Genomic DNA, 19,599 nt, shown 5'->3' with positions numbered 1-19,599 from the left:
TCGGAAGAGAGAGAGAAACACAGAAGAAACAAAACAGTGAGAGACTGGCTTGAAGCATGAGAATGTGGAAATGTATTTACAGTTGTCCATAATGGAAATGCACAGTATCTGTTGAAATGTTGAAATCTTCAGAAGGGAGACCATTTCACTTTTTGTTTTATTTCTTAAATACGTAAAGCATCCTCTATATATTTGAAAGTCACCCTCTTACTTTAGAAACACAATTTGATGTAAACAGTTTGGTATAAGTGCCTTTTTTCCAGACATTTGTCAATTAAACTTATTAATTTTTGCTACAAATGGAACTAAAAGATTCTAAACAATGCCAGATCTGTTAGCAACCTTTATGGGTGTGTCAGTTTATTAGGAGTAGGCAAAATATAATAAGAACAGAAGGAGCTATCAACAATAACATGGTCTCCTCTTGTCCTTCGTAGTGTCAGACATAAGTGCTCCTTCTCATAAAAATAAATTGGAAAACCTAGACTAGGAATTACAATGTTCTGAAACTGTATGTTGGGGTAGGGAATAGTTTGAGGCTAAGTGAAGTGTGAATACTAAAGCTAGGATTGCTCATGCCATTATATTTCCCATTTCTATGAATAGTTGTAAAAGTTGGGGTGAAGAAACATGATGTGAAAAATCAATTCATGTGAAATAAAGGGCTAGAAATGAGTTCTGTGGATACTGTGGATGACTAAACTGAGGTTGTACTTTGGCCATATCATGAGAAGAGAAACGATCATAATGCTTGGCAAGGTAGAAGGCAGAAGGAAAAGACGAATTGCATTACGAATTTATAGACCTAATCAACGAAGCCACAGCCTTGAATCTGCAAGACCTGAGCAGGACTGTTGGGGACAGATTGACATGGAGGTTTATAGGATTGCTATAGATTGAAGTCAACTTGATGGCCGTTGATAACAACAACGCTGCTACATTGGCCTGCTGAAGCCTTGGCGGGTGGCACTCCCAACACATTCTGTCCTGGGAATTGTTTGCCCCTGGATGCCACCATCAGCTCCGTGAGGGCATAGCATGCCCTTTTGTTGTGTCTTTGGCCAGTTTGAGGAGTAGGCAACCCTCTTATGCCCCTCCAGGTTCTTTAGTAAAAGAGAGAAATTTGTCTCTTGACTAATTTTGCATAGTTTTGAGCAGACATAATATTCATGTTTCCATAAAAAAATGAAGAAATGGAAACCATGACAAGGAGTTGCTATTGTACACAGTCTTGCATAAATGTTATCCTCATATCTAGTTTTTACACATTATTTTGGGGCAATAAAGCTCTAGTTAGTACTGGGATGGAAGATGGTCAATGATTATGAGGTGCTGTAAGTTATATTTCAGAAGAGAGGATGTAACAAACCCACCTCTGAACATACCTTACCTAAGAAAACCCTGAGAAATTAATGGATTGCCATAAAGTAGCAGACACAGTAGCAGAATACACAAAATCACACATATGAATACATGTTTTGTCATATATGTTTTGTCAATTATAGAATCTATTCCATAATCCAGTGTATCTCAAACTCTGCTCCTCCAGATGTTTTGGATTTCAGCTCCCACAATTCCTAACAGCTAATAAACTGACTGGGATTTCTGGGAATGAAAGTCCAAAACACTTGGAAGAGCAGAGTTTGAGAAACACTAATCTATTTTTTTCCAGGCATTCACATATCTAGCTGGGATGGTGGTTTGAGGAAACGTTGGCTGGATCTACACTATCATATAATATAGATTATCAAAACAGATAATCCACATTATCTGTTTTGAACTGGATTATATTACACTTCCATATAATCCAGTTCAAAGCAGATAATCTGTATTTTATATAGTAGTTTAGATCCAGGCATTGTGCTTCCTTTATCCGTTTCCTGCATTGCTAATTAAAAGGATCATCCAGAGTATACTCCTGATGCATTTTAAAAGAGAAGACTTTTCAATTCGGAGAATCAAATGTGTTCACAGCACCAATACCATATAAGTAAGGCAGGCAGTGGTCCACCCCTCTGCACCCTTAAGGCCAATGTAAGAATAGGAAGTGAAAAGTGCCTGTCCGTAAGCAACCCTGGGAAGTTAAACAAGACTGCCCAGGAATGGAGTCTGTCGCTGCTTGTTGAAAGGTTTTGCCCAGTGTCATTTTCAAAGCAACAAATGCATTCTCCGCAGTGCCATTGTTTTTATGTTTCACAAAGGGATCTGAGAAGAGAAGGATAAAAGAAAAGCAATACAGAGCCTCTTTGGAAAAGAAGTGCCAGAACAGATGTGTCCCAGGAACACCCTCTTTCCCAACACAGGTGCATCTCTTTACCCTCAGATGTTAAAGGGGTCCAGACTCAGGTCTAGGTGTGGCCTTGGGCAAGAGAAAGGCGGGCGGGCGGGCAGGAAAGAAAGAAAGTGGGCATAGGTTGCACTTCTGAGAACATAGAACTTTGTGGCTCTGCTTTAGGGTAGATTGCAGCCAGAAGATTCAGGTGCAGTCAAGGTGTGGTCAAGGAAGCAATACCTGAAATTCCCTCTCCTACTATTAAAAGAGACAGGGCACCCTGCCCCCCTTATTTCATGAGACAGCTCTAAGTGTGGAGAGTCAGCCTGGCATAGCCATTTTCAGCACTGGACTAGGGCACTAGGAGACCAAGGTTCAAATCACATCTCAGCCATGGAAACCCACTGGGAGACCTTGAGCAAGTCATACTCTCAGAAGAAGGCAAACACAAAGCCCCTCTGAAAAAATCTTGCCAAAAAAAAATGATAAAGTCACTTTAGGTCATTGGTTCTCAACCTATGGGTCCACGGGTGTTTTGGCTTACAACTCCCAGAAATCCCGGCCAGTTTCCCAGCTGTTAGGATTGCTGGGAGTTGAAGGCCAAAAACATATGGGGACCCACAGGTTGAGAACCACTGCTTTAGGGCTTCCAGAAGTCAGAAATGCCAGCAACAGCAACAACTCTAGTTGTGATGAATTCAGGTTTGCATTTTCTTGTCTTCCTTGATTCCCCTTCAGCTATAGTAAAATTCAGCAACACATATTGGACCAAACAGTGTTTTGCATAAAATATTTTGTGTGTGTGTGTGTGTGTACAACTTTCACAGAATTCCTAACAGTTTTGTATCATTTTTTGCTGAAAAAGGTGATTCCTGCATTTCTTGAGTGTTAATTTGGAAATGAGAAGTTGAGGTGCAGGTTAACTGTGAAACTTTTGGAGAACGTGTGCAGGACTGAAACAATAAATGGTGATGGGGTTTTAAGTGGAGCCTACATCTACTATTTCACATATATATTAATTCAAAATATTTATGTACTGCTAAACCTCTGCCTCCCCATGATAATTTGCTGAATATTTAAAGCATTCAAATGTAAAATACCAGATTTACTCGAGTCTAATGCTCACTTTTTGGGGGTAAATGACGTCGCTAAAATTGAAGTGTGCATTCAATTTGATGGCATGTTAGAATTACACACCTAAACCTACCTGTGCTGTTGGGCGAGCGATCCCAGCTGGGAACAGAGGAGAAAGAGGCAGCTGTGGTCATGAAAAGGCTGATGGGAAGCAGATAGTGGCCACAAAAAGGCTGGTAGGAAAGCCAGATGGAGGGACAGAGCTTCTCATCAACCTTTTCATGGTCACCACCACCTCACATTGCATTCAACAGCAAATCCTCTTCTTGTAATGCACACCTTAAAAAATTAGGTGTGCATTGCATTCCATAGTGCATTATACTTGAGTAAATACAGGTATAGTTAATTCAAACAATACATAATATTTTAAAAACTACATTATATTGACTGTATGGTTCTAATTCTCCTCTTCTTAAGCTGGTTTTACCAAGGAGCAAGTTAATTACTGGTGGCATGGGGTCCCTTTCTCTCTCTTTTTTTTCTTTTTTGCAAATTGCTTGAATGATGTATTTGCTCATAATTTTAAAATCATTAATCTTTTCCCCCCAACCTGGTTCCCTGATTTAATGTATCTGGGTAGCAACGGCAGGTGTGCTTCACTCTTCCCTAATCCTTCAGGCGTCCATTTCAACAGGAATTCCTGATAAGCTTTTACATTCTCCAGTTGACTGAGGAGAGTGATCAAACGAGGGAAAGGGAGAGGCCATGAATGAATGCAAAATGACACTCTCATCAATCATTAGTCCCAGCAATTCCCAAGGAATAGTAGTAAATCACCATTGAAAGGGGAATTAGTTTGATAAAGTCAGCATTAGTGTCAAATGTGGATGATTTAAAATTTTAAAATCACTCCTGTTTTCTTTGGCTGTCATCTGGCCTATGGTTTGGGTTGCTTGCATATGTTCCATTCTAGTGAAGAATAGAGTAACATGTTTAAGTTAAGCATGTAAAATCTGTAAGAGACTTGGAGAGTCAGCATTTGCCAACAGCTGCAATTCTGCATTTTGGGAAGCTGCTTAAACCCCACGGACACCAGTAACTGAATGCAGAATTTTAGCATGAATGCTGTACCAAATTGCCAGCATACCTTATGCCGAGTCATACAAGCAGCTCTTCTTTTGCCCCGTCTTTTCATTCCATATGGATTCAGTGGGGTCTACAGATTTTTCCATGCCACTGCTTCTTAAACTGGAGTCCTGACCCCAAATGGGCTACCTTTTGGCTCAATGTTGTGGGTCAGAAAAAATGGCAATAATAAAAGGTTTCCAAATGCCACCCATTTACACAAATCTGTTAGCAATGTTTAGTATTTACAAAGAGCTTCAGCTATACTTTAGAAAAAGGAAAATCAGCTTCTTTAGCAAGTCTTGCAAATGCTGGTTTATTATCAGAAAATGTTTGATTTTTATATCTATTTTGTACACCTGTATACCTAGGGTCATGTAAAAATGTCTCAGGTAGAAAGAGTTCACGAGTGAAAAAAAGTTTAAGAAGCTCTACTTTATGTGAGCTTCTTAAACTTAAACATGGAGCCCCTGGTGGCGCAGTGGATTAAATCACTGAGCTGTTGAACTTGCTGACCGAAAGGTTGGTGATTCGAATCTGGGGAGCGGGATGAGCTCCCGCTGTTAGCCCCAGCTTCTGCTAACCTAGCAGTTCGAAAACATACAAATGTGAATAGATCAATAGGTACTGCTCCAGCGGGAAGGTAATGATGTTCCATTCAGTCATGCCAGCCACATAACCTTGGAGGTGTCTGTGGACAACGCTGGCTCTTCAGCTTAGAAATGGAGATAAGCATCAACCCCCAGAGTCAGATATGACTAGACTTCACGTCAGGGGAAACTTTTACCTTTACTTACTTTATGTGACTGGCTCTCAAAGAATTGTGAAATTTCCTTTTTTGGACTACACTTCCTGTAATCCCCCAATTCTATATGGCCATTAGTTTTTAACCCAAGAAAACCACTTCTTCCGGCCAAGTCGACATGGAGATGATTTCAGTTGTGGTGGGGCACTGAAGGTGTATTGAAACCTGAATCTCTATATAGTGGGGACAGAATCTGGAATAATAAATCTACCAATATCTGACTTCTGTGTCCTCAGGTGCGAGAGCTGTGGGGCCGTCTTCCACTCCGAATGCAAGGTGAAGGCTGTCCCGTGCCCCAGATGTGTGCGCCGGGAGCTCCAAATGAAGCAGAAGTCTTTCTGGAGGAGGCTCAACATGGACGAGAGCCTGGAAGAGGCTTGCAACATGTTTGAACTGTCCTATCAGAACACATGACTCGAAGGCAGAAGGCTAGCAAACCGGCACGGATCCCTTTCCTAGCTGTGGGATGAATGCTTGCAAAGCCACGTAAGGGGCTGCCAGGGCTGAATTGTTTACTGAAAGAAATGGTCTGATGTTTGCTCTTGGGGTTTTTGAGTAGCTGGGGCCAAAGGTATATTTGGTATGTAAGAACATTGAAGGCTAAAAGGCCTCTGTGAAGTTTAGAAGTGAGCCAACTGGTCTGAAGCCAAATTTAGTTTACTTGAAACATTTCCTATCCTTTTTGCATTTATTGATAGGAGCATCTTATTTATGTGTAATTATTTATTCTTAAGGATTCCAAATGTGAACAGATTTAGAAATAGGAAAGGGTGATGCTGCTGCTGCTGCTTAAAAGCCACAAACATAATTTGGAAAAGGTATTGATGAATTGGCATTTGCAGGTCATTTAGAAAGCTTAGAAAGATGTTCCTTCTGACAAAATCCTACTCACATATAGATCCACATTTAGACAAGCATACAAATGTATAGCAATCCTTGCACTCCATGTAGGCAAATGCTGTTGCTAGTCTTGTATTACACTTCCCAACAACTGGAGATTACCTGCAGCATTATGCTTGCTCCGCATTTCCATTTCCTAGTAAGTCAGTAATTCACATTCCTGTTATGTCTCACATGTAGCATGATGAAACACTGAAATGGAACTCTTTTGATGCAAAATAATACACACAGCTTTTTTCTTCCTTCATGATGGAAGACCGTATTTTGTCTTCTTTTTGCCAGTGTCATACATGCGGATGAAAGGATCAGTTACATCCTATTGAGGTATTTACAGGCCTGGGGTTTTACTCTTTGCTGCTTTGTCAGTTTTGTTTCCCTTTGAGAGATGCATATACAAAGACTTAGCATATAATATTCTGAGCCACTGCAGAGAAGAAATGCTTTAGTGAACCTTGAGAAAGCCATATCCTAACATGTGCACCAAAATATTCTAGATTTTCTAGTTTGAGATTTTGAAGCACAGGCTTTGTACTCAGTACATGACTTTGAAGATGGTCATGTACTACGGACAACACCGGCTCTTCGGCTTAGAAATGGAGATGAGCACCAACTTACAGAGTCGGACATGACTAGACTTAATGTCAGGGGAAAACCTTTATTTAAAGAATGATTGTAAATTAGATGTGGAGGCCTGTGATTGTGAGAGCGCCACAGCAGTGCCAGGGTATGGATGGTGATATCATTTCTCCTAGGTCTTAGAATATGCATAGAAATGTGCTTCTTACATTACCCATGTGCTACTAGAAACATGTAAAAACCTGCCCACCTATTCAGCTATCTCCAGAATAGATCTAATGAGTTATAGTCCATCTATCTGGCACTTAAATTATTTCCTTGTTTTTGTTCTGACTGAAAAGAGTTTTGTGCACTCAGATTCAACTGCTGATCTCTCTCAGGTTTTATTGCATTGGATCAATAGGGATAAAACTTTGTTGCATACAGTCTTTCTATATATTGGGTGTCTACGTTAGAACAGAGAAGTCATTAAAAACACAATAGGGAAGCTCCTGTGCCAGGGGTGGGATTTGTGTGGCCCTCTGAACGTGGAGGAATTATAGCTTTGAGTAGCCCTAGCCAAGTCAGGAGAGTCAATGGTGAAAAATAGTAAGAGATGAAATCCACCAACCAAAGGAAGGCTGGATGAGTCCCACTCTTCCTTGGAACAGCTCTCAGGTCAAACAGAGAGAAATAGCAATTGTAATTAAGTGGAAACTAAAAATATTCACAGTGGAATTCTTGAGTCTACCTTTCTCTTAGGGGTTTTTTTTTTTTGCACCTCATTAACAGGATGCACTTGGACCTAATGTTAAATTATAAGTGTGACCTTTGGTGAGCCCTAGACTCATAAGGCAACAAGGGGCAATCTGGAAGTTTTCAGTGTCGTTTTTGACTAACCACAATTTAGCCTTATGTTCAAACCCAAACAAACAGATTAGTCTGAGTATGGCTGACTGAAACAAATCAAATTTGAACTTTTGAGATCTGAGTTCTTTCACCAAACCATAGTTAATATTAACCATCCTGTAGGATTTGGGTGCAACAGTGTTTAATTATGTGGTTAATTGACAATGGAAGCAAAATCTTCCAACCACCTATATATTGGATTGCTGTGAGTTTTCTGGGCTGTATGGCCATGTTCCAGAAGCATTCTTTCCTGACATTTCACCCTGACATTTCACCCACATCTATGGCAGGCATTTCCAACAGACCTTACAACCTCTGAGGATGCCTGCCATAGATGTGGGCGAAACATCAGAAGAGAATGCTTCTGGAACATGGCTATCAGCCCAGAAAACTCACAGCAACCCGGTGATTTTGGCCATGAAAGCCTTCGACAATACGCCTATATATTGAAGGAGGGGAAAGGCTGGGGGACCATGCAAGCAAAGGCTGAGAGAGGCTCGTTCCCATAGCAATAACTTTTTGTTATATCTAAATGCAGACAAGTCTCTGAGACTCTTGAATAGTCAGTGCATTTGGTATCTCCGTATTTTCAGTTGTTCCTCAAGAGCATAGAGGTATTAGTGCAACCCTTGTTTACACAGTTTCAGGAAGTAGTGACGAAAAACAACATGTATCTGCATGTATTCCCTTTTTGCCTAAGTCGAGTTGCTCTCTTTCTATTCTTCACTCTATGCATGGCAGTCTGATGCTTCCAGCTTACATTGTAATTGTATTTAAGGCAACAAATATATTTAAAATTGACAAGCCTAATTGAATCAAACCTTAATGTGCCTTGTAAACATAAAAATAAAATACAAACATCTGACTAAAATTAGAATGCTATCAACCAGAGGTGAAAGACAGCTAATATGTAACAAAGAAAAAGGATGGGGAAAACGTTTAAAATTGCATATGCAGAAAAAAAATTCAAGAAAAGAATGGCAGAATTGATAGACTGTTTTGTGTTAGATTTCTATTATGAATTCCTGTGTTTGTGTATAGGTACCTGCATGAAACTTGTTGCACAACGAATCTGCATAACATCCAGTCGTATCTAAGTTGCCACAGTTTGCAAGGGAAAAGGTGACTCATTGTAAATGATATTGACTTATTCAGGAGCTTTGCAAATGTATTCAGATAACACATGTGATAGTTGGTAATTGTCTCACAGGAAACACTGAGTTTGAAAAACTGCCATCATTATAATTGATGATGCAGTAGAAAACACCTGCAGACAAGATATTGATCTGTCATCCATCATGGAAGAAGGAAGTAGCAACCAAGTATGTATGTAATGTTGTACACCTCACATAAAACATTGGTTCTGAGATAGGCAAGTGTCTCAAGTCAGACTGTGTATTGAGACATACTTGCCGATACCAGTTGCTGCTCTTTCAAACTCATGGTAATTCAAGCACGTCATGCCTTCGCCATGTTGACCCTGATCTGATTGCATTTTGCTCTGGGCCCTAAACGTTTGTATGTGCTACCCAAAGTGAAAGATCAAGCCTCACATTTCATCTCATATATTGTTGACCTACCAAGTCAGCTTCATCTTGGTAGATATTGAACTGTCGTTGTCCTGTCCACACTACAGAGCAGAATGTGTTTTTCATTAGTATCGGACTACAGTTTAGTATGATGTGCCTCCTAACCTTTTAATCTTGAAATGGTTCAGGGCAGTCAGTAGCTCATCTGTTGCAATGGTGGGGGCGGGGGGTGGTAGTATTGGATTGAGTAATGCTTCCAAATATATTGATAAAAAAGCATGGTACAAACCTACTGTTTCTCATTTTCTGAATTGGTAGTAGAAATTGTTCTCTCCCCTCCCCCCCCCCCAGTGGAAAAAACATTGTAATTCTGAAGCAAATTAGGCCAGAAACAGATTTAGTTCTAGATGAATTTCTGCATGAGAAGAAGAAGAAAAAAGCACCACACCTTGCCAAGTTGCATTAACATAATTGAGCTCCTGTTGACATTAATAACCAGAAGGGGAGGCAGTTATGAAACAATATTAGTTGTTTACACATTTCAGACTAATCACAGGCATCTGTTAGAGCAGAGGTTTCCATCTGAATGTTAAGAAAACACCTTTTAAAGAACTCTTTCGAACATTTCAAAATCCTATCCATCATTTGGAAGTGCCAGTCTGCTCACAATTAAACAGACAATTCTGCAGCCAAATGTAAACCACTGTACTCTGAAAATTAAACATGACCGTGGGTATCTCCCAGTTATGTATCTATTACTTTCTTCATCATTATTGTTTGATGTAATATTTTTGGTCTTTTCAGTAAGAATTTTAAAAACCTTTTAAAATCATCACTTTAATGACACAAATTTGCTCATGTACTTCTGGAGCTGAAGTTGCATTTTATGCCTCAGAGATGGGGAAAGAGCGATTCGATTTTATTCCCTTGCTACCCCAAACTTCTTAAATTCCCCCTTTTTTGCCTTAAACTGGTATACAGGAATAAGAGCAAGGAAAAAAATGGAAAACAGTGCAGTAGTAGACATGCCCCTTTCTTCAGCTAACTTTACATTATTGCTAAGCAGAGAACTATGTACAAAGCCTTTCTTCTTAGAAAGGTTTTTCAGGTTTTCTTATCAGTAGTATTCAGATATTTAATATCTCCTTTTAGTGTACAGATAGTAAAGTAATACTACTCTGATTTAATTTGAGGAAAAATATTTGCAAGGCTTTTACTTCAGTAGAAAATCAAAAGTAACAATTTGGTCTCATTGTTGTCAGTTCTTAAAAGAGAAATTTTCAAGCCCACGCTGGACTGTAATATTAACTAAATTGGTTTGCATTTTAATTCTACTGCCACCACGCTTTTGCTAGAAGCAGTATGAAATTGACATATTTTGCTTCCTTTAATTAAAAAAAATTAAAGACAATTGTTGTCATCAAATAGGAGAATAAGCATTTTCTGATGAATATGTTTGACGTTGCTACTGGGCATCAGGGCTCTCAACTGTAGCTTTCTACCTTTTCATGTCTTTGATGTCATATCCTGCCTCGCATAAATCTGAGTGGCAGGAATTCATATTTGGGGTAATTTAAGAATTATACTGGATACAGCATTTTTTGGTAAAAGCTTCTTATCCAACCACATTCTGTGGCCGTTGAACAGAAATAGCAGCTGTAAATGCATATATTTACATGCAATGTTAATATATATAAAATATATGTATCAAAATATTTTTAAAGGCAGGAACAACATTTAAAATGAAATAATAAAAACTTGGGGTAACCTTCTTTTTTCCCTTTATATGTCATGTGGGAAACTAAGAAAATTATCTGTCTTTCTGAGAGAATCTTTGCAATGTACAGTTAATGAGGAGATGCTGAGAAGGCAATTTTCCTGGCAATTATTAACGTATCTAGTTAACCTGCTAAAAGCTAGTCCCTTTCTCATTCCTTTTACTGAAATTAATTAGTGTGGCTGTTCTATGCAAGAGCAGGAATAATTTGTTTGGAGAATTTCATGCAGGATTTTATTTAATGCTTGAATATGCTCCATTCTGAAGTATAAGCCAACTTTTCCTTCAAATTGAAAAACAGAATTGGGGGTAGATTCAGGCAGATCTTCCCCGCATTTATTTTCTTTGTGGATGAAGATGAGCATCCAAAACAATTTAAATATGTATTGTTGAAGGGTTTCATAGCCAGAATCACTGGGTTGCTGTGAGTCTTTCGGGCTGTATGGCCATGTTCCAGAAACGTCAGGAGAGAAAGCTTCTGGAATATGGCCATACAGCCCGAAAGACTCACAGCAACCCAATTTAAATATGTGACTTGGGATGCTGCAGTCTGAGAAGAAAAATCCTATGACTTGGTTCTGGGAATGTAATTCCTTGTCTTTTATGTTCTCAAATTTGACAGCCTATGTAGAAAGCACATTTCACTGTGGATTGCTGTTTGCTTTCTGATTTCCTCCTATGGTTTTCTTAATTCCACGGCACAGTGTTCAAGGCTGTTATCCTCCCTCCTTCTGAGCCTCTTGACTCAGAATCTGATCCTTTGAAAAGTACCTTGGAGTAACTCTCCGGATATACAGTATTTCCAATTAAGCAGCACAGGATCTATCAGCTTAGTTGGTCAGTGCTATGTATGTCAATAGCAAGTAGGGAGAACATCTTTGGAGAGCAACTCCTAATGCAGCTTTCTGCTTGGATGGGCTCTGCACACAGCATGCTAGAAGCATTTGACAAGTTGCACTTGTTCTTTTCACCTTCATGCATTCACCTTTAAAAAAATTAAAGGTAAAACAAAATCTGGGTCCTTGACAAATACTTTGCTATTGTGGGTTGTTCTGCCATAAGACACAGTTGTTGTTTTTTTTTTTCCTCTGCAATCTTGGGTAGGACTTGAGCAAGTCTTTCAATGTGTGGTAATAAATGACTCTTCTCAACCTGAGTTTGAAGCATAGTGCTAGAAGGAGCCATATGGGTCATCAGATCCAAACACATGCACAGTGCAAGATCCCCAGCTAAAGCATTCCCAGCAGGCAGCTGTCCAGCCTCTTTCTCCACCAACACTTCAGGCAATTGGTTTCATTGCCAAGCCTCTCTTACAGTCTAGAGTCTCTTATACAGCCAAATTGAATTTACCCCTCCCCCCCCCACGAACTTTAAACAATTTGAGTCCCCGGTGGTGCAGAGGATTAAACCACTGAGTTGCTGAACTTGCTGAACGAAAAATTGGCGATTCAAATCTGAGAAGTGGGTGAGCTCCTGCTGTTAGCCCTAGCTTCTCCCAACCTAGCAGTTCAAAAACATGCAAATGTGAATAGATCAATAGATACTGCTCTGGCGGGAAGGTAACAATGTTCTATGCAGTCATGATGGCCACATGATCTTGGAGGTGTCTGTGGACAACGCCGGCTCTTCAGCTTAGAAATGGAGATGAGCACCAACTCCCAGAGTCGTACATGACTAGACTTAATGTCAGGGGGAAACTTTTACCTAACTTTAAACAATTAGATATGGTCCTACTTTTTGGGCTCACAGAAACCTGTCTCCTCCTCTTTGTGGCAGTCTTTGAAGTATTTAAAGAGAGTAGTCATGTCATTCTTCTCCTCTCCGAGCCAAACATGCCCAGCTCCTTCAGTCTCCCCTCATGTGTGTTGTTCTCCATAGGCATTAATATCTTCATTCCCTTTCTCTGAACTTGCTCCAACTTGTCTATGTCATTCTTAAAATAAGGCACCCAGAACTGAATGCGGTACTCCAGATAAATCCTGACCAATTTGCTAATAGAAAATTTAAGAGAATAGTGTTAGAAGGCATTTCTTCATTATACAACTAGACTGCGGTCATAGGCACTCAAAGCGAATTTGAACTTAATTAAACTTGTTTCTGAATAAACAGGAAGAGGGTAGCTTTGTATGTCAAGCTAAAACGGGTCTCGAAGAAATCTTGTTGAAATAAATTCTGTTGTGCACGTAGCTTGAAAATAACGTGTTGACACATGACCAGGTCAACAGTATTGTTGAACACTTGCCAGACACTGATGAAAGTGGGCAGAAATGGACAGGTATGTGCCTACTGCAACAGCGCATGCACTAACATTGAAAGGATAGGACAGGTTTGGACTCCTTCAGGCTAACAGTCATGCAGGCTGAAACTGAAGCTATATTGCATGGCCCCTACGCAAGGCAGATTTCCTAAAATATCATGGAAATATTTCCGTCTTGGACTCAATCAGGCTATCTATTTCTGTAGTGCCTGTACTAACCAGCAATGGGACTCTAGCATTTCATTTATGGGTCTTCTCGTTTGCCTTATTTGGAAATGCTTCGCACCGAACCTGCGATCTCTTGCATGCAAATGTATTCTCCGGCAGAGTTTGTTGCTGCCCTGTAGTTAGTGTGGAAGATACTGTAGTTAAATGGCAGCATACCTATTTTAAATTTAAACATGGGAACCATTTCAGTCTTGAGGTCTCCTGATTTAAAGGCTCTTGGATAGGAAAAATGGAAATTATGTTGACTTGAAAACATGAGATTTAGAAAAATTCCCAAATCTTTGGAGACAGAAAGTTTAGACGGACCAGTAGTTGAATATAATATGGTAGCTTCATATGGAATCCCAGGAAAAAACACCTTCCTTCTTCTTTCATTTTTGTTTACAAAAAATACTATTCATATCCAGCTACTAAGACTGTATGGACACTTGCTTTTAATATCCTGAAGACAGAACTTTTAAAGGGTGCATTCCTTGACAGATTTTGTAAACAGCCAGTCCAACAGGAATGGTCAGAGTGAGGAAATGAAGAGAAAATATATTCCTGAGTGTGTGATAACAAACACAACAAGGTGAAGTTGTGTTTCAATTTGCCATTATGGTCTGGGATCATTACTCATCTGTCATTTTTGTATACCATTTTGTTAAACCAATGTAAATGTTTACATGGATCCACAAAATACTTGAGATCTTATCCATTAGTTGGTTTAGTAGAAGGAGTCTGGAGAACTTGTGTGTACTTGGTACCTGGGAAAGTTACTTCTTTGAGTTATAACCCATAAACCCAATCGAGACAGGAACCAAAGTCACTTCACCCCAGTTCCCTATGCTATCCATCAGGATTGTTGTAATGTTGAATAGATAGACTGTCCTTAATATCCTTCACAGAATGGAATTTAATGTGTAAAAGCAGTTTACTTACTGAAAAATAATCACCATGGGTGTTCACTTGTGGCCGAGTATGATTGTCTTCCAGAGGTAGAGTCTTGGCGGTGTATCCATAAATGACTGTGAAGACTTTTTCTGGCTCCACATAGTTTTTCACATTGAGGACATAGATTTCCAGATAAAAGGTGGTCACGACTACAGTTTGCTTGACCGCCTTCCTCTTGCCATCTTTGCCCTCTGTTCACATCTCTTCAAAATCCATAGCACTGTTGGCAACAGCTGACCTCCAGTTACAACTCTCAAGGGCCAGGGACTCCCAGGTCTTGGAATACCTCATTTCTTTAGGTTAGCTTTAAACCCATCTATAAATCTCTTTTGCTGTCCATCGACTTTGCGTTTTCTGTTGAGCTGAGAGTAAAGTAACTGCTTTGAGAGACAGTGATTGTACATTCGGGCAATGTGGCCAGACCAGCAAAGTTGATGGCAAAGAATCAATATTGACAGTGGAAAATAGGATCAGTTTTTCACTAAAACAATGCTGGTTCATCTGATATATGGGGCTACAGCTCTTTCTTTTTTTCTTTCTTTCTTTTCTTTTTCTTTCTTTCTTTCCTGGAAACTTGCCAGGGCCAAAGTCTCAAGAATTGGCACAGATCTGCAGAACCCCACTTTGAGTAGCACTGTACTATGACTTTCACACAGTGGTTGCTGAACCCAAGACGTGGACATGACTACTATTTCAAAAGATGGTCTAATGAATGGAATCTGCACTTAGAACAAATATGTGATTTTCAGTGATGTACTTAAAGCAACTTAACCTGTGTATGGGCCATTTGTGTGTGTTTAACTACTACTCATTTGGAAATCATGTTGACATTTAACATTGTAGTCAACACAATTCCCAAAATGTAGGTTCCTTTTTAAACATGTATTGGTAACAGTTAAAATTATTGCAGCAGTTGGTGCAGTTAGTATCACGGACAGTAACAGGTCACTGCAATGGATCCAAGCTTTTCTTTCTATAGCAGTTGTTCTCAACCTGTGGGTCCCCAGATGTTTTGGCCTTCAACTGCCAGAAATCCTAACAGCAGGTAAACTGGCTGGGAAACACCTGGGGACCCACAGGTTGAGAACCACTGTTCTAGAAGGTACATCCTTTTGGTGGAGTTCTCTGCAGACAGAAATAATTTAGGAACAAAAAGTATTCCTTCTCTAAGGAAATCTTATGAATATAGTATGAGGTTGCCATAAGTCAACAGTTGCAGACACAGACTTGGCTAATTCTTAGGAAGTGGTAACCATATGCTTTTTAAAAAAAATGTTGAAGGCACCATTTTATGTTCTAACTTCTGTCTTACCCTGTTAATTTTAAGTATATCTTGTTTTCAAAAACATTATTTGTGTAGTTGTTCATTACAAAAAAGTGAAAGGCAACAGGAAAAAGGGAAGTTCATATTCTAGATGGATTGATTTAGCCAGGAAGCCGCAGCTCTGAATTTGTTCATTTGTAGTTAACTCCTCAACCTTTTCATTAATATAACTATTTCTTCCTACAAAGAAGGCAGTGTGGAATTCCCTTACCCACTTACACTCATAAAACATGTATGTTATCTGAAACAATTTTCAGAAATTCAACTCCATTATGACCATTCCACAGAGTCAAAGGCTTTATTTTCAACACAAAAGAATAGAGCTGTTTTAACTTTCCAAGTGTCACAATACATTGTTAAATAATGGTACTAATGTTCTACTTTGATTAGTGAATCTGTGAGTTAATCCTTTAAATGAATGCAACTCAAATCATTGGTTAAACCAGAAAACTAAAAAGTTGACTAGATGGCAAATAAAGTCAGAGGATTCCCAAACAAAATACAGTGTTCCCTCACTTATTGCGAGGGTTAGGTTCCAGGACCACCCGCAATAAGTGAAAATCCACAAAGAAGGGGCACTATATTTATTTTAATATTTATACATTATTTTAGTAATTATACACCATTTTAAGTCTTTATCAACTAATCGTATGTTGATAAATCGCCTCCTTCTCCTCCCGTTGCTGCTTGGGCTCCTTTTCTCTCCCTTCAGCTTCTCCTTCCTCCCTTCCTTAGGCTGTAAATTGTAATTTTTTATGATTTATAATAGTCTTTTAGAGTTTATTGAAAAACCACAAAACAGCGAATACGTGAAAAGTGAACCACAAAGTAGTGAGGGAACACTGTATAGATATCCTTCAGGCTTAGCCCAACGTTTCATGACTTAAAAGATCAATTCTGATGTCCTTTAATGTAACAGTAATACTTGATTAGTCCATTTTGTCCCAGATCATGGCTGTTTGCAACTGGAAAAATAAGCCACTGTTAAATCTGCCCTGAAAATGTATATTGAAAATTTTACCTATTCAGTATTTTGAACATTGATTAGAACTGTTCATCAGTTGCTTTAGCAGCATTCTACTATTACATCATACAGAATCTTGAATATGTGCATTTCTTTGTGTTGTATCAATTCAGTTCCCGCCTCTGTTCTTTAGTCATTTTTACCTAGAAATCTGGAAAATTTAGCCTTCACTTGCAGGTTTGTATGAGGGAAATATTCCACATCAACCATTATGTTCTAGCTGCTAGTGTAAATCCGACAATAAACCAGATTATTTAATTTACAGGATTGTTAAGTTTTGTTTGTTGTACTTTGTCATGTGTGTCAAACATATTTTTAATGCTGCAATGGAGACAATATCCTTAATTTATTCATACATGTATTGTTTTGTTCAACTGTATGTTTACTTACTCAATTACTCAATGTGCTTCACTTTCAATAATATCAATGAGACATGTTATTTGTGCCACTCATGTTTCTATGTATCGAGTATGTTTACAGTGCAATCTTGTATGTCCCATTAAGTCTAGTGGCGCTTAGGCAAGTGTGTAACAAATAACAGCTTAAGTTATCCATGATCATAGCTGATGGCTACCAGTCTTTGTTGAATAAAAGACAGCACTCAACAATTAGCATAATAAAAGCTTGTCATCTCCAGAATATTCTTGACTGAATCGCTGATTTCTGTACTTATGAGTGGATTAATGTGGTATGATTTCCTATTGCAATCAATGGGATTTCAATGAGCTTCATGTGGCAACTGATCTAAACATTGACTTGTCAGTGAGGACTCTGAGAGACAGTTGTCCATCCAGCTCTATTACTGCCCCATATAATCTTTCAGAGCCAGTGTGATGGCATGGTTTCAGTGCTGGATAGGGAAGGACACTGGGAGAGCAGGGTTTGACTGCTTGTTCGCCCAACACAAAAATACTAGACAACTCATATTCTGTCAGCCTCATGGGAAGGCAAAGGCTTTGTAATCTTTGAACAAATTTTGCCCAGAAAAACCTATGATAGGTCAGCCTCAGAGTCACCATGAATCATAGAGTTGGAAGAGACCTCATGGGCTATCCAGTCCAACCCCCTGCCAAGAAACAGGAAATCTTATTCAAAGCACCCCTACTTTGACTAGAAGACACACAACAACAGCACTAATCTTTCACAGTAGATCACCTTCCCCAGTAAAATAGTAATGTGAATGAGGTCTAACACTTGTTTTGGATCCATGTAGCCTATATTATTAAAATGCACACTTTGTGCCAGTGCTGAATCTCTGCAGTGAAAGAGCAATTCTAAAACTAAGATGACATTTCTGCCCCTCAAATTTTGTTGTAAAAAGATTGCAAGTGACCAGTGTGTACATGGGTAGACAGAGAAGTGTTGTACTTCAGCTAACTGTGTTTTTGACAAGGAAAATATTTTTTTGGGAATTCCCTCTATGGCAGTGGTTCTCAACCTGTGGGTCCTCAGATGTTTTGGCTTTCAACTCCCAGAAATCTTAACAGCTGGTAAACTGGCTGGGATTTATGGGAATTGTAGGCCAAAACCCCTGGGGACCCACAGGTTGAGAACCACTGCTCTATGGCCTATTGCCCATTATAACAGAGCAGGGAGGGGACCTCTCTCTACTATAGGGCACCTGGTGCATCCAGAAAACACCACTGAATTTGTATTTGCAGAAGGAACATTCATCAGGCCATGAATCAGCTCTGGTGTGGTGGCTTTACCAAGCCCTCGTCCATAAAGGGAGACAGTGCTTCATGCCTCCAAAGAAAAGCATCAGGGTGAGAACGAGACCAAGCTGTCTTCATCAATTAGCCAGAGAGAGGTCAATGGTTCCACTGCTTGCTTTTCCCTTCCCTCGCCAATTCTTTTTCCTTTTGTATCATGGCCACAAGGTTAAGGACCAGGTCCTCAAGGCAGTTAGAGAATTTCATTTTATAAAACAATGGTTGATGGTGAGTCCTGCACACTCTCCCAGAATATCTAGCTGATGCCTCACTTGAATCTCAGGAAGGCAAGAGTTCATAGACCTCTGGATGTTTCACTTGAAGGATTATTAGGTTGAGAATGGCCAAATGGCTGAGAGGAGAGAGCAGTAGGGCCTGAAATAACTGCTAAGGGAGTTTGTTCCTATGCAATTCAAGCTGGTACGTGGCACAGTCTAAAATTCCTACCACCTGATGGGTGTTGATTGACCCTACTGTGAAAGGAAGTCCTGGTTTTGTTCTGGTTCCTAATAAAAATCCCATTACAATTGGCATTAAATGAATCCATTGTTTGCAGCAGCTGAGCTTTTTCAAAGGCTTAAAGGATTTGCCAACTGCCCGATTTTGCACTGATAGAGAAATAGGCATTTCTCCCTGCTCCGCAGGCTTTTTTAAGTTTGTGCAGTTCTACAACTACAGTATTCACCACAATCACCCTATTTCCCCGTTTCTCCCCCAAAGAAGCAAATGTTTTACACAATTATTGTTGTTGATTTTGTGACTTCATACCATGTGAGTAAAGCAGTTGCCTGGAACTATGGCCATTGATCTCGAAAACACTCCTGACATAACCTTCACCTAAAAGCCCAGGCAGGATTGCCTCTTGTTTTTCCCCAGTACTTTTTCCGATAATGCTTTTAGTCAGAAATAACCCGTGGGTCTACAAATTGCAACACTTGAACCTTTCCTGAAGCCCTCCACAGCCACCTCAAATCCAAATTTGTGGTGATATATCACCATCCCCAACATGGTTCAAATTTGCTGCAAAACTCAACAGCCTTGTGATCCCCTCACATTCCTGAAAACTGCTGTAAAATCATGGTGGGGGTGTCAGAAATTAGCCAAATATGGAAGTGATACAGGTTATTTCTAGCCACAAAGGGAGCCCCAATGTAGCCTCCTTCTGATACAGGATA

At 39.6% G+C, this 19,599-nt stretch overlaps 1 protein-coding gene and 1 long non-coding RNA gene across 3 annotated transcripts in view; one reads left to right on the top strand and one right to left on the bottom strand.

Moving 5' to 3' along the window:
- plekhm3 (pleckstrin homology domain containing M3) overlaps positions 1–17,351 on the top strand; it is a 101,288-nt gene extending 83,937 nt beyond the window's left edge. Inside the window, exons 8-9 of one of the 2 annotated variants that reach the window (XR_010000755.1) lie at positions 5,513–11,342; positions 11,452–17,351. Coding sequence is in view for 1 of the 2 variants with exons in the window: in XM_003226077.3 (XP_003226125.2) it covers positions 5,513–5,690 (178 nt within the window). In the remaining variant the exon portion in view is untranslated. Of the gene's footprint in view, positions 1–5,512 lie in introns of both variants that reach the window. The other variant, XM_003226077.3, reaches the window with a different exon arrangement.
- The window catches only part of LOC103280281 (uncharacterized), a 93,199-nt gene that overhangs the window by 51,558 nt on the left and 22,042 nt on the right, over positions 1–19,599 (bottom strand). The window lies entirely within an intron of this gene.

The sequence above is a fragment of the Anolis carolinensis genome, chromosome 1 (genome assembly GCF_035594765.1).
Source record: "Anolis carolinensis isolate JA03-04 chromosome 1, rAnoCar3.1.pri, whole genome shotgun sequence".
NCBI classification, from domain to species: Eukaryota; Metazoa; Chordata; class Lepidosauria; order Squamata; family Dactyloidae; genus Anolis; species Anolis carolinensis.
Note: the sequence above shows the minus strand (reverse complement) of the source record. Positions and strands in the feature narration are given on the sequence as shown.